This window comes from Mobula hypostoma, chromosome 7 (assembly GCF_963921235.1).
Source record: "Mobula hypostoma chromosome 7, sMobHyp1.1, whole genome shotgun sequence".
Taxonomy (NCBI): domain Eukaryota; kingdom Metazoa; phylum Chordata; class Chondrichthyes; order Myliobatiformes; family Myliobatidae; genus Mobula; species Mobula hypostoma.
In genome coordinates this window covers 142,827,920-142,840,251 of record NC_086103.1, presented here as the reverse complement: position 1 = coordinate 142,840,251, position 12,332 = coordinate 142,827,920, and the positions used below count along the sequence as shown (strand labels likewise).

Here is a 12,332-nt window from a genome sequence, read left to right as displayed (position 1 = left end):
CACATTCTTTCTCTCTCTCTCCTTTTTCTCCCTCTGTCCCTCTGACTATACCCCTTGCCCATCCTCTGGGTTTTTTCCCCCTCTCCCCCTTTTCCTTCTCCCTGGGCCTCCTGTCCCATGATCCTCTCATATCCCTTTTGCCAATCACCTGTCCAGCTCTTGGCTCCATCCCTTCCCCTCCTGTCTTCTCCTATCATTTTGGATCTCCCCCTCCCCCTCCCACTTTAAAATCTCTTACTAGCTCTTATTTCATTTAGTCCTGACAAAGGGTCTCAGCCCGAAACATCGACTGTACCTCTTCCTAGAGATGCTGCCTGGCCTGCTGCGTTCACCAGCAACTTTGATGTGTGTTGCTTGAATTTCCAGCATCTGCAGAATTCCTCGTGTCTGCAGATTTTCTCTTGTTTGTTTAGGGATTTAACACTTCTGTTTTCTGGTTATGATCATAACTAGGTACAGATAACAGGGAACATCTCACTTCCTTTTTTAATTCCAATCTGCTCACTTCAAAGTATTTTATTGTCTTATAATATGCAAACAGTTAATGCATAAAGTTGTCAAAATGGTTATTGTGATGCATCTAGTGTGCTGGTGTGGTGGGTAGTGCTTGTCACTGTCACTTTCAGCTTCCACCGCTGGCTAGCAGTCTTGCAAAAATGAATGCTGAGTGTGTTAAGTCTCTCCCTACCAGCACACAGCCTCTCCAATAGCGAGCCTCGTGTAGTGCCTCCTTGCTGACCACACACAGATAATGAACAACTTACAGACTCAGGCTGAGCTACAGAGGATGGGGAAGAGGCCTGGCCCCTGCACATATAGCCCGCGGACATGCCCTGGTGCTCGTGAACCAGATCCCCAGCTATATGGGTAAATAGCCCCACTGCCTGTGGGCAGCCTCGGGAGAGGTGAAGGTTATGGGGGTAAACCCAGACAGCAAATACCCAGAGTGGAGCTCCTAAGGTGGCTGGACATCATATTCCTTCCAGCAGCCCCTGAAGCCGAGCTGGTGCCAAACCTTTGAGCCTGGTGAGGCCAAGAGTTGGATCTTGGTGACTGGGCATCTCAGGATCACCATACCTTCCCACCAGCCTTATGATGATGATGGAGATCACCCATTGTCCTTCGAGACAGACGGATGCCAACCACATTGCAAATAAAGTAGTTGATTTGTTTCCTGTAAACCACTTTAAATCAAAGGATTGGATTCGAGTAATCAAATATTCTGGAGGAAAAATTAAACTTGAGGACTGGGTCATAGGGATGGTGTGATGGGAAGCAGAATGGGTCTATCTTCCTTGAACTAACAATAGATCATGTCATCAATGAGGAACCAATCGTATAGGTGCTAATCATCTGAGAGGCAACATGACTAATGGCTTGTTTGGTACTCTGAGTAATTGTATAGGTGCTAATGTTGTGTAAATTGTGGAAACAGTGTCTGGAGACTGGCTGGCCTGGTGTGATTAGATTGACTGTATAAATTTGAATTGTAACCTTGCATTGGCAGAAACAGTGTGCAGAACGTCTCCGCATGAATTCATGATATAAAGGCGGTAACTAGCTTTGAGGTCTTTGCCTACTTTGTGTTTGATCAGTACAAAAATTCTGTAACAGAATCTCATGCATATCACATGTTACGCAATTTTATGCAGGCTGTAACCCATTTATTTCTACAGATATTATAACAATGAGTCTTAGTTGAACTGAATGGCTTGAAGCATTTTCCAATTTTTTTCCCTTTATTTGTTTTTTTTAAGAATTCCAAGAGGATCTGCAGATTTTTTACCTTTCGGGGGATAACTACATTTTCACTGGATAAACAATGCTTGAAGTTCAGCCTGTTTTAGAAATACCTTCTTAAATCTGATCATTCACTTTCAACAAATGTTCTTGCATAGGCAATTTTCAAGATGACTAATTTTAATTTTAATTTAAACTTTTTTCCATCCTTTTTGTTCTCCAACGATTTTGGAACTCTTCTCACTTCCTTGTGTCAATATTTTCTCTCTCACTCATTCTCCCTCCCATCGAGCAGAAACATATTCTTTCTCTACAGACGCTACCAGACCTGCCGCATATTTCCAATATTTACTATTTTTTTATTTATTTCCAGCATGAGCAGTTTTCCTGTCCTCCCCAACTATCTTCAGCTGCTTCAGCAAGAGCCTTACATTCCGCTATAAGGTAATTGACCACTGTAAGGTCATCAGAAGGAATGTTCACTGTACAAATATCAAAGGCCGACCAGTTGAATTTGCAATATCTATGCAATAAAACAGTCCTTTGATTACTTAGAGGAAGATCTACAGAAGTAGCAAGTTAACACTCATAAACAGGAGAAATCTGCAGATGCTGGAAATCTAACCAACACACCAAAATGCTGGAGGAACTCAGCAGGCCAGGCAGCATCTATGGAAAGGAATAAACAGTCGACGTTTTGGGCCAAGACCCTTCAGCATGAGTCAACACTCATGCTGCTCAACTACCAGCCATCAACTATTTTTGACAGAGGAAGATCATACCAGTACATTTATCCCCAATCGCCAATATTGCTGAGTGTCAACGGTGAACTGGATCAGCCACTCGGCTCCTAACTCCGCAAAGGCTTTCCATCACTTAGCAGCATAAATTAGGAATGTGATAGAGTACTATCCACTTGCTAGGATGGCAGTTCTCCAAAACTGGTCAAGAAAATCAACACCTTCCAGGACATAGTGGCCCATTTGATTGACATCCTTGCATCTACCCCAAGTATTTAATCGCTCCACCCCCATGGCATTGTTGTTCCAGAGTGTATCGTCTGTGAAATGCACTGCAGTTAAGGCTGTACCAACAGTATTTTCTGAAGCTATGATCTCTACTGCCAAAGATGAGGGCAGCAGACCTATAGAGCATTGCGGCTTGCAACTTCCCTTACAAGTTGAACAGCCTGGCTTTGAAACGTAACACCATTCTTTCATCAGTGCTGAAGTTAAATCCCTACCCAATGATGCCAGGAGTTGCTTCACCACACAATGCAGCAGTTTAAGAAGGCAACTTAACACCACCTCAAGAAAATTTAGGAATGTGTAATAAATACTCCCATTACAGAAAATGAATAACAATACACAAGGATTTGACAACTTTCCCTATGGGTTATAATGTCACCCATAAGAGGCTGTGTAATTGCTACTGCAGCATGGGTGAGTGGAAATAATAGAACTGGGTTTCAGAAAAAAATGCGCTTCAAGTAGGTGTGGCCTTGCTTTATTGGGCAAATTGAGGGAAGAAGTGGGGTGAGGCCAGCAGGTGGTGGGAAAGTGTCATCTGAGACTAATGTGGTCTGGAAGACTTCGATTTGGGATTTTGGAAAACTGAATGGGGTTACATCATGAGAACATTTTGATAGAAAGGGATAGATGAGTTTGAGACAAATTCAAAGGTGAGGGGCTGTGGGTGAGGCTGCATTGGGAGTGTTTCACATCAAGTGTTGGAAGACTTAGGACTCTGTGCTTAACATGGGCAGAATTCTTGGAAAGGTCTTGAGAAGATGACTGAAATCTGGGATTGAAAGGAGTGGAGGTAGCTTGGGAAGGTCAGAACACTAGCCCATCACTAAGTCCTGTGTAGAGACAGAAGTCAATATTTCAGGTCAATGATCCCTTCAGCAGAAATAGAAGACTGTTTCTCTCTCCACAGATGTTGACTGACCTATTGAGTGCTTCCAGAATTTTCTGGTTTTGTTTCAGATTTTCAGAACTGTTATAGGACCATAAATGGCAGCCAGTGTGGTTTTAGATGCATTATGTTATGCCTCATGAATCTACTGGAATTCTTTGAGGAGGTATCTAAATTAGTAGATAAAGGCTATTCAAAATATATAAATACTTGGATTTTCAAAAGATAACATTTCAAGTCTATGGTTTATAGAGGTATGTGGAATTAATAGAACATTAGTAATCCTACTGAAAAATTTGCTTGATAATAGAAAACAAAATGGAATGATAAATAGATCAAGCTGTGTCTGGCAACTTGGCAGGTTTGGGAGCTTTTTAACAATGTCCAAAAGGGTTTAATCAAATTTGCTTATGTATTAGTATGTACAGTGAAATCAGGAACAAGAAAATCTCAAACATGGCAAAAACAGCCATTGACAAAGGAACAAAAGGAGGGTCTGGTTTTTGTTCCTTCCTGAATATTTCCACTCACTTAGAAGTTGAAAGGCTAATTAGGTAGCGGATGCACTTTGTTAACATGGTGAACTCATGTTTGCTTAATACAGTATAATTCATTGCAGACAGCATTGCAAGTTTATTCATCAGTTAAGTTTGAATAATGCTAAATAGAGTTATTGTTTGACTGCCTTTGGAGTCAGAAAGTAAGTGTGGTATTATCGTGAAAGTTTTACTACAAAATGAAGTTACTTTGCAAGTTACTTGGTGTAGATTAAATAAATAGAAAGATTCCACAAGAGGTCAGATTATTCATGGTTGTACAATTGGCATTTTCTTGTACCATTCTGTTCTGGCAAACTATCTGCTTATGGAAGTGTGTCAACAATTGTACTACATGCCGAGCTACTTGGAAACACAAATTGTAACCAGAGAAGTGTTACAGAAATGTGCACCAAGAACAGAGGAAAGAAAAGATCAGTAATGAGAAAGAAGTGTACTTTTGATTTAAAGTCACAGTCTGTAGGTCAACATGACGAGACTCTAGTGCTTTATTGACCCACAGAGGTTGGCACACAATATAAACAACACTCCGGATCATTTTGAAATAGAGTCTAGATAGACTCATGAAAAAAGATACAGTATCTATAATATGACAAAGCAGCCTTGAAACTGCTTGCATTACATGTAATTTTCACGAAAAGAGCTTTAATTTGTTGTTCTCTTTGTGTTTCCTTTTCCATCATTCGGAATTAAACTCTTCTCAACTTCTTTACAATTAGCTACTTACTTTAATAAACAATTCAGTTCTCTTTCTTTATATCAACCTTAACTAACACTATCTAAAACACAGATGTACACTTACCGATCCGTATAGCTCTCCTTTCTCATTCATTCCGAGGTAGAGTCCACTGTCTACACCACGAATGCTGACCAGGCCCACTGCTATACTAATGAACTCCAGAATACCTAATGATGGCAATAACAATAATCATAAATGCTCACATTTGAGAAATAGGTCCATTTAAGAAATGTGCAAATGTGCAAAATTATTAATGTAATTCAAAATGTCTAAAATATGCATAATCTACCAGTGCCAATTAATTTTCTTGATTATAAAACAATAGCTTTCTAAAGTTTTCAAAAGACTTAATTAAGATCATTAGACTTCCATAAGGGACATCCTGCAGAATGTTTTGTAAATAAGTAAATATCTTAAGAAATTTTAATACGGGAAGTTCCAACAGAACAGCAAACTCAGAGTGCTGTGCGTTGCATTGCCCAGACACCAGAATACACTGTACTGCTGCCACAAACAACAATTTCTATGTCATTTAAGTCAGTGATGATAAATCTGATTTTGAATTGATTATGAACTTCATCATTTCTCTGAGTTTACTGGGGAATGTTTCTTAGAGTTGAGGTGATAGTAAACTAACATGAGCAGTAAAGGTGAAAATTGACAAAATGAAAGAATGCACATGGATTTTTCTATGAACCTGAATAAATAAGTTCGGTATATGTGGCATCTTCTAAAGTTTTTGACACATTTATTAATATTAGTGGTAATATAGCTTGCAGATCAATGCATTTAATAAATGTTTGCCTTGGGAAATTATATTAGAACTTTTTTTGTTTGGAATGATGTGTTGCTGAGACAATTATGAGGAAAAATTGTGCGCCCCTAGACCATACAGCTTGTTGAGACATTTCAGAGGACAATCAGTTGTATCATCACTGCTGATTTAAAACAGAATAAGGATGAAACTGGTGCATTACATTTGGACACAGTAGCATCACTTCCATCCCAGTGAACATTGATAAGTCCTCTGCAGGCATTTGTCCAAATTGGCAGAGCTGTCCCACAGACTAGTCAAACACAAACTGGCATTGTCATACTGACAAAATCACACCTTACAGACAACCTCCATTACACTCCCTGGGTGCACTCTGTCCACTTGAGATGGAAGTACAATGAGAAACAGATGGAAGGTAGTAGCCCTGGAAGTCCTCCATGTTTGCTTGGAGACACCATAGGGTCTTGTGACACGAACATAGAAGCCTCCTCCTGATTACACCAAATGTCTTCCATCAGCTGACGTAATGAGCAACACTTGGAAGAGAACCAAAAGCAGCAATACTGCAGAATGTATTCTGGTTCAGAGACACCAATTCCCACCACCAAAGTTAGCTTGGTAGCACCATCACAGATCAAGCAGGCTGAATCTCTGAGGCCACAGCTGCCAGACTAAGTCGTGGGTGAACTAAGATATGCTCATCTTTGAGCGTATATCTGTGGCAGATACCTCTGTCCACAAGTACCGAGGTAGAAATTCCCTCCACATAACCTTTGTGGAGATAAAGTCCCACCTTCACACTAAGACATTTTACATTATGTTGGCATCATAGGGTTGTGTTAACTACACGCATAACAGATCTGACACATTAAAACTGGATATATTAGAGGCACTGTGAACCATCAGCAGCGGCAGCAGCAATGTTGAAAGCTCAAAGCAAATTGATCATCAAAGTACATATATGTCATCATGTACAACCCTAAGATTCGTTTTCCTATGAGCATACTCAATGAATCCATAATAGAGTAATAACCATAACAGAATCAATGAATGACCTCGCCAAACCATGTGCAAAAGACAACAAGCTGTGCAAATTCAAAAAGAAAGAAATTATAATAAATATCAAGAACATGAGGTGAAGAGTCTTGAAAGTGTGTCCTGAGGCTGTGGGAACATTTCAATGATGGGGCAAGTTAAGTTGAGTGAAGTTATCCCCTTTGGTTCAAAAGCCTGATGATTGAGGGATAATAACTGTTCCTGAACATGGTGATGTGAGTCCTGAGGCTCCTGTACCACCTTCCTGATGGCAGCAGTAAAGGATGTACAGGGTGTCAGGGAGGGGTAGCACCTCTAGTGGGGGAACATGTCGCATCTTTTTCAAGGCGGTTAGTCCACCTTTGGTCCCCACCTAGCACTCAGCTCTCACCTGTGGCTCCCCATAGCTGTTTGCATGCGACAGTGGCCACACCCCAGGCAACGGCTTCAACAAGCCGGTTAAACCAGCTGAGGGTAGCCGACGGGTCTCAAACCCTCGGTGAGATAGGGAGTCGTCTATCTCAGCATGTGAAGACAGACTCCGGCGGATTGAGCAGAGGAGACCAATGGAAGGTCCAACGGTCAAGAAGGCGGTCTCTGCGAGTGTTGTGGAACGTGCAGAGCAGGATAAGACACAGAAGACGTCCTGGTCATCCACTGCGCCTAGTCCCATCTCCAGCCGTCTCAACTCTGTCTTGCTGCTGGGTCCAGGTGGGAATTGGGAAGAGAGAGTGAGGCTGACGTTGCGCAACTCTCCCTCACTTAAATCCAAATCACGCGCTAGTCTCGACACCACCATAATGGTGTCGAGGTCCTCATCGACGTTGACGATGGACGAACACTTGCATTTGGGTCCGCCTCCCAGTGCCGCCCTGTGGTGCACCTATGCTGATACACAGATCATGGAGGAGACGTTGTTGCCAATCAAAACTGGGCTCTGCAAGTGGAAAAAAATCAAGAATCCAATTGCACAAGGCGGTATTGATGCCAAAGTCTTGAAGCCTGTTGGTTAGCTTTGAGGGGATGATGGTATTAAATGCTGAGCTGTAGCCAATAAAGAGCATCCTGATGTATGCGTCTTTGCTGTCCAGGTGTGCCAGGGTTGAGTGAAGAGCCAATGAGATGGTATCTGCTGTGGACCTGTTACTCCATAGGCAAATTAAAGCGGGTCCCAGTCGTTTCTCAGGCAGGAGTTGATATTCTTCATCACCAACTTCTCAAAACGCTTCATCACTCTGGGTGTAATTTCTACTGGATGATAGTCATTGAGGCAGGTCACCATGCACCGGTATAATTGAAGTCTGCTTGGAACAGGTGGGTGTCTCAGACTGTCAAAGTGAGAGTTTAAAGACCTCAGAGAACACTTCAGCCAATTGATTAGCACAGATCTTTAGTACTTGGCCAGGTCTGGGCCAGGTGCTTTTCGGGGTTTCACCCTCCTGAAAGTGTTCGCACGGCGGCCTCAGAGACTAAAATCACAGGATCATCGGGGGATGTAGGGCCTTATGATGGTTCCTCCATGTTTTGATGGTCAAAGTGAGCATAGAAGGTATTGACGTCATCTGGAAGTGCAGTCCTGTTGTCACCTGTGTTGCTTGATTTAATTTTATAAGAGGTGATTCCATTCAAACCCCGCCACAACTTGTCGAACAAGCTTCCATGGATTCAAGTTTAGTCCAAAATGCCACTTCATCCGTGAGATGTGTTTCCAGAAATCTGGATCTCTCGTAACTTTCTTGGTCACTAGACTTGAATGCCTCTGACCTGTCCCTTGGATCTCGAGGTTCATCCAGGGTTCTGGTTGGGGAAGATTCTGGATGATTTTGCGGGGACCAGGTACTCCAACGTAAAGTGGAACCTCATGACCTGGCATTTCTCTCACCTTACTGTGAATTGGTAAATCGGTTTGGATTGTCACGTGGACCAAGTGAAAAACTTGTTTCGCCTGCCATCCATACAGATCATTTAATTACAACAATGCATTGAGGTAGTACAAGTAAAACAACAATAAGGGGCAGAAAAAAGTGTTACAGTCACAGCGAAAGTGCAGTGCAGACAGTCAGGCCATAACAAGGTAAATTGTGAAGTCAAGGGGCCATCGTAGGGCACTATTCAATTTTCTTATAACTCCAGGTCAGAAGCTCTACTTGAGTCTGGAGGTATATTCCTTCAGCTTTTTCTATCTTCTACTCGATTTGAGGAGCGAGAAGAGAATATGTCTGGGCTGGGTGGGATCTGCTATCATATTAGCTGCTTTACAGAAGCAGCAAGGAGCGCAGACAAAATCTATCAAGGGTTTCGATGTGTTTGAGTTCAAACTTATTGTCATCTGACTGTACATACATACAACCAAACAAAACAACGTTCCTCCAGACTATGCTGCACCCACATAACATACATCACACACAGCACATAAACCAAAATATTAACATCAATAAGTTAATAAAATATCATTCAAAATGCATGCAGTGTGCAGCACAGGTAAACAATACAGTAAACAGTATATAACTTTCTCTCCTGACAAGACCTCACTGGTGGCAGGGTATTTATTAGTCTCACAGCCTGAGGGAAGAAGCTGTTACCCAGTCTGGCAGTCCTAGTTCTGGTGCTCCTGAGCCTCCTTCCTGATGGCAGTGGGTCAAAGAGATTGTGGGATGGATGGTGGGGAATCTCAACAATGCTCTGGGCCCTTTGCCTGCGACGCTCCTAGTAAGTGTCACAAATAGAGGAGAGGGAAATCCTGGTGATCCTCTCGATGGTTTTTACTGTCCTCTGTAGGGCCTTGCTGTTAGGGTTTTTACTATCCTTGCAGCTTCCACACCGCACAATGATGCAGGCAGACAGGACACTCTCAATGGTGCTGCTGTAGAAAGTTGTTAGAATGGGAGTGGGGCAGAAAACCTTGCACGTCGCAGTCTCCTCAGAAAGTGTAGACACTCATGTGCTTTCTTGAACAGTGAGGTTTTGAGAGTCCAGGTTAGATCCTCCATTATGTGCACAGCGAGGGACTTTCTGCTCTTCACTCTCTCCACAGCACAGCCACTGATGTGCGATGGAAAGCGGATTGGCCTTTGCCTTCCTGAAGTCCACAATCATCTCTTTTGTCTTGGCCACACTGAGACTCAGGTTGTTGCTCTCACACCATTTGACAAGCCTCTCTACCCCCTCTCTCTGTATAGTGATGAGGCCAGCCACTGTGGTACCATCAGCAAACTTGATGATGCGGTTTGAGTTGGATCTGGCAGTGCAGTCATCAGTCAGCAACGTGAGCAGCAGCAGAGTGAGCACGCAGCCTGGGGTGGGGGGGTGGGCACAATGCCAGCAACTCAACTGATTGGGCTCTTTCTGTCGGGAAGTCCAAGATCCAGTTACAGAAAGGGGTGTTGAGTCACAGCGAGAGACTCAACCTCTGAAGGACGATCCTGTTAAATGGCAAGCTGAAGTCAATAAGCAATATCCTGGCATATGAGGCTTTGTTTTCCAAGTGGGACAAGACAGAGTGGAGGGCTGAGGCCAAGGCACTATCAGTGGACTGGTTTGAGTGGTAGGTGAACTAAGGGTTCAATGTAGTTGGAAGGTGGGGTTTTTATATGATCCATTACCAGTCACTCAAAGTACTTCACAATTATTGATGTCAGTAGCACTGGGGCAGTAATCATGACTGTCAACACTCATAACATGCTGGAGGAACTCAGCAGGTCAGGCAGCATCCGTGGAAACGATCAACGTTTCGGGCCGGAACCCTTCGTCAGGACTGAAGAGGGAAGGGGCAGAGGCCCTATAAAGAAGGTGGGGGGAGGGTGGGAAGGAGAAGGCTGGTAGGTGCCAGGTGAAAAACCAGTAAGGGGAAAGATAAAGGGGTGGGGGAGGGGAAGCGGGGAGGTGATAGGCAGGAAAGGTGAAGAAGGAATAGGGGAAAACACAATGGGTAGTAGGAGGAGGTGGAACCATGAGGGAGGTGATAGGCAGCTGGAGGAGGGGGCAGAGTGAAATAGGGATAGAGGAAGGGAGGGGGAGGGATTTACCGGAAGTTGGAGAATTCTATGTTCATACCAAGGGGCTGGAGACTACCTAGACAGTATATGAGGTGTTGCTCCTCCAACCTGAGTTTAGCCTCATCATGGCAGTAGAGGAGGCCATGTATGGACATATCCGAATGGAAGTGGGAAGTGTGTTTTTCCCTATTCCTTCTTCACCATTCCTGCCTATCACCTCCCTGCCTCCCCTCCCCCACCCCTTTATCTTTCCCCTTACTGGTTTTTCACCTGGAACCTACCAGCCTTCTCCTTCCCACCCTCCCCCAACCTTCTTTATAGGGCCTCTGCCCCTTCCCTCTACAGTCCTGACGAAGGGTTCCGGCCCGAAACGTCGACCGATCTTTTCCACGGATGCTGCCCGACCTGCTGAGTTCCTCCGGCGTGTTGTGAGTGTTGCTTTGACCCCAGCATCTGCAGAATATTTCGTGTTTATGAACCGTGACGGTCACTCTCTTGGGTGCCAGAATGATGGTGGGTGCCTTGAAGCCTGCATGGACAGTGGACTGTTTCAAAGAGATATTAAAGCTGTCCATGAAGAGTGTTAGCTGGGCTGCGCAGTTCCTCAGCACCTGACCAGACACGTTGTCCGGCCCTGCGGCTTTGTGTGCGCTGAGCTGTGTCCACAACTCTCAGCAGTTTCCTGTGGTCTCGGCAGAGCAATTGCCATACCAAGCTATGATGTCATGTGGGCCCATCTGAGCTCTGTGGTGGAGAAATTGTCCTTAGGGGGTTAGTCAAGTGAAATAAGTAGGTTGGGAGGATAGCAATTAGAGTGCTTGAGGGCCTCTCACTTTCCTCAATAAGATGCATTGAGATCCTTAACAGGGAAACCCCAGTGCTAATGTACCTTTAAAAAAATCACACGTTCCTCACTAATAAGTATTAAACCTTAGATTTTTCTTGTTCAACACATCCAAATAAAGGCATTTCTAGACAAAGTTAAACAGTTTCTATATTAATAAACTCTATGTCGGGAAATAGTCAGTGCTGCAGCACCAGTGTGACTAACATACTGAAGCACCAAACACCAAAGAGGGAATTCAGAAACGATGCTTTTCAGATGCAGACCACAGTAAAAAGACAAGCACTTAGCACTTTCAGTTTGCAGAAGCTGTTTTAGATTGTGAGAGTTCATCATCAGCCATGGAACTAAAGCTTACGCAATAGTTAAATTATTGCTTAATTTTTGACCTAAGGCAAGTTAACCTTCAGTAGTTTTTGTTCAAAAGTGGTCCAAGATGCAGTTAACTGGATGGAGAGTGTAACATGGTGGCAGGTATTGGAATGCAGCAGGAAGCATAGCTACTGTAGGAGAACCGGATGAAAATTTTTCAAACAACAAGTACCGAACCTTCAGATAAATGCCTTTATCGTAGTTCAATCAAACGGCTATTGCAACAAACTTTGATAACGACAAGGTTCTCATGTTGGCCCAGAATTTGTCATCAGTGACAGAACACGACACTCACCTCTGGCCTTGAATAAACATCCCCACAAAGGCCTGGCCAGCATTACACCAAGAGGATCATTCT

The 12,332-nt window shown here is 43.5% G+C and overlaps 1 protein-coding gene across 4 annotated transcripts in view; it reads right to left on the bottom strand.

The window, feature by feature from the left end:
• Positions 1-12,332, bottom strand: part of LOC134349027 (fibroblast growth factor 9) — a 73,930-nt gene that overhangs the window by 24,161 nt on the left and 37,437 nt on the right. For all 4 annotated transcript variants that reach the window (XR_010018563.1, XM_063052871.1, XM_063052872.1 and 1 more), the window contains exon 3: positions 5,017-5,120. Coding sequence is in view for 3 of the 4 variants with exons in the window: in XM_063052871.1 (XP_062908941.1) it covers positions 5,017-5,120 (104 nt within the window). In the remaining variant the exon portion in view is untranslated. The remainder of the gene's footprint in view (positions 1-5,016; positions 5,121-12,332) is intronic.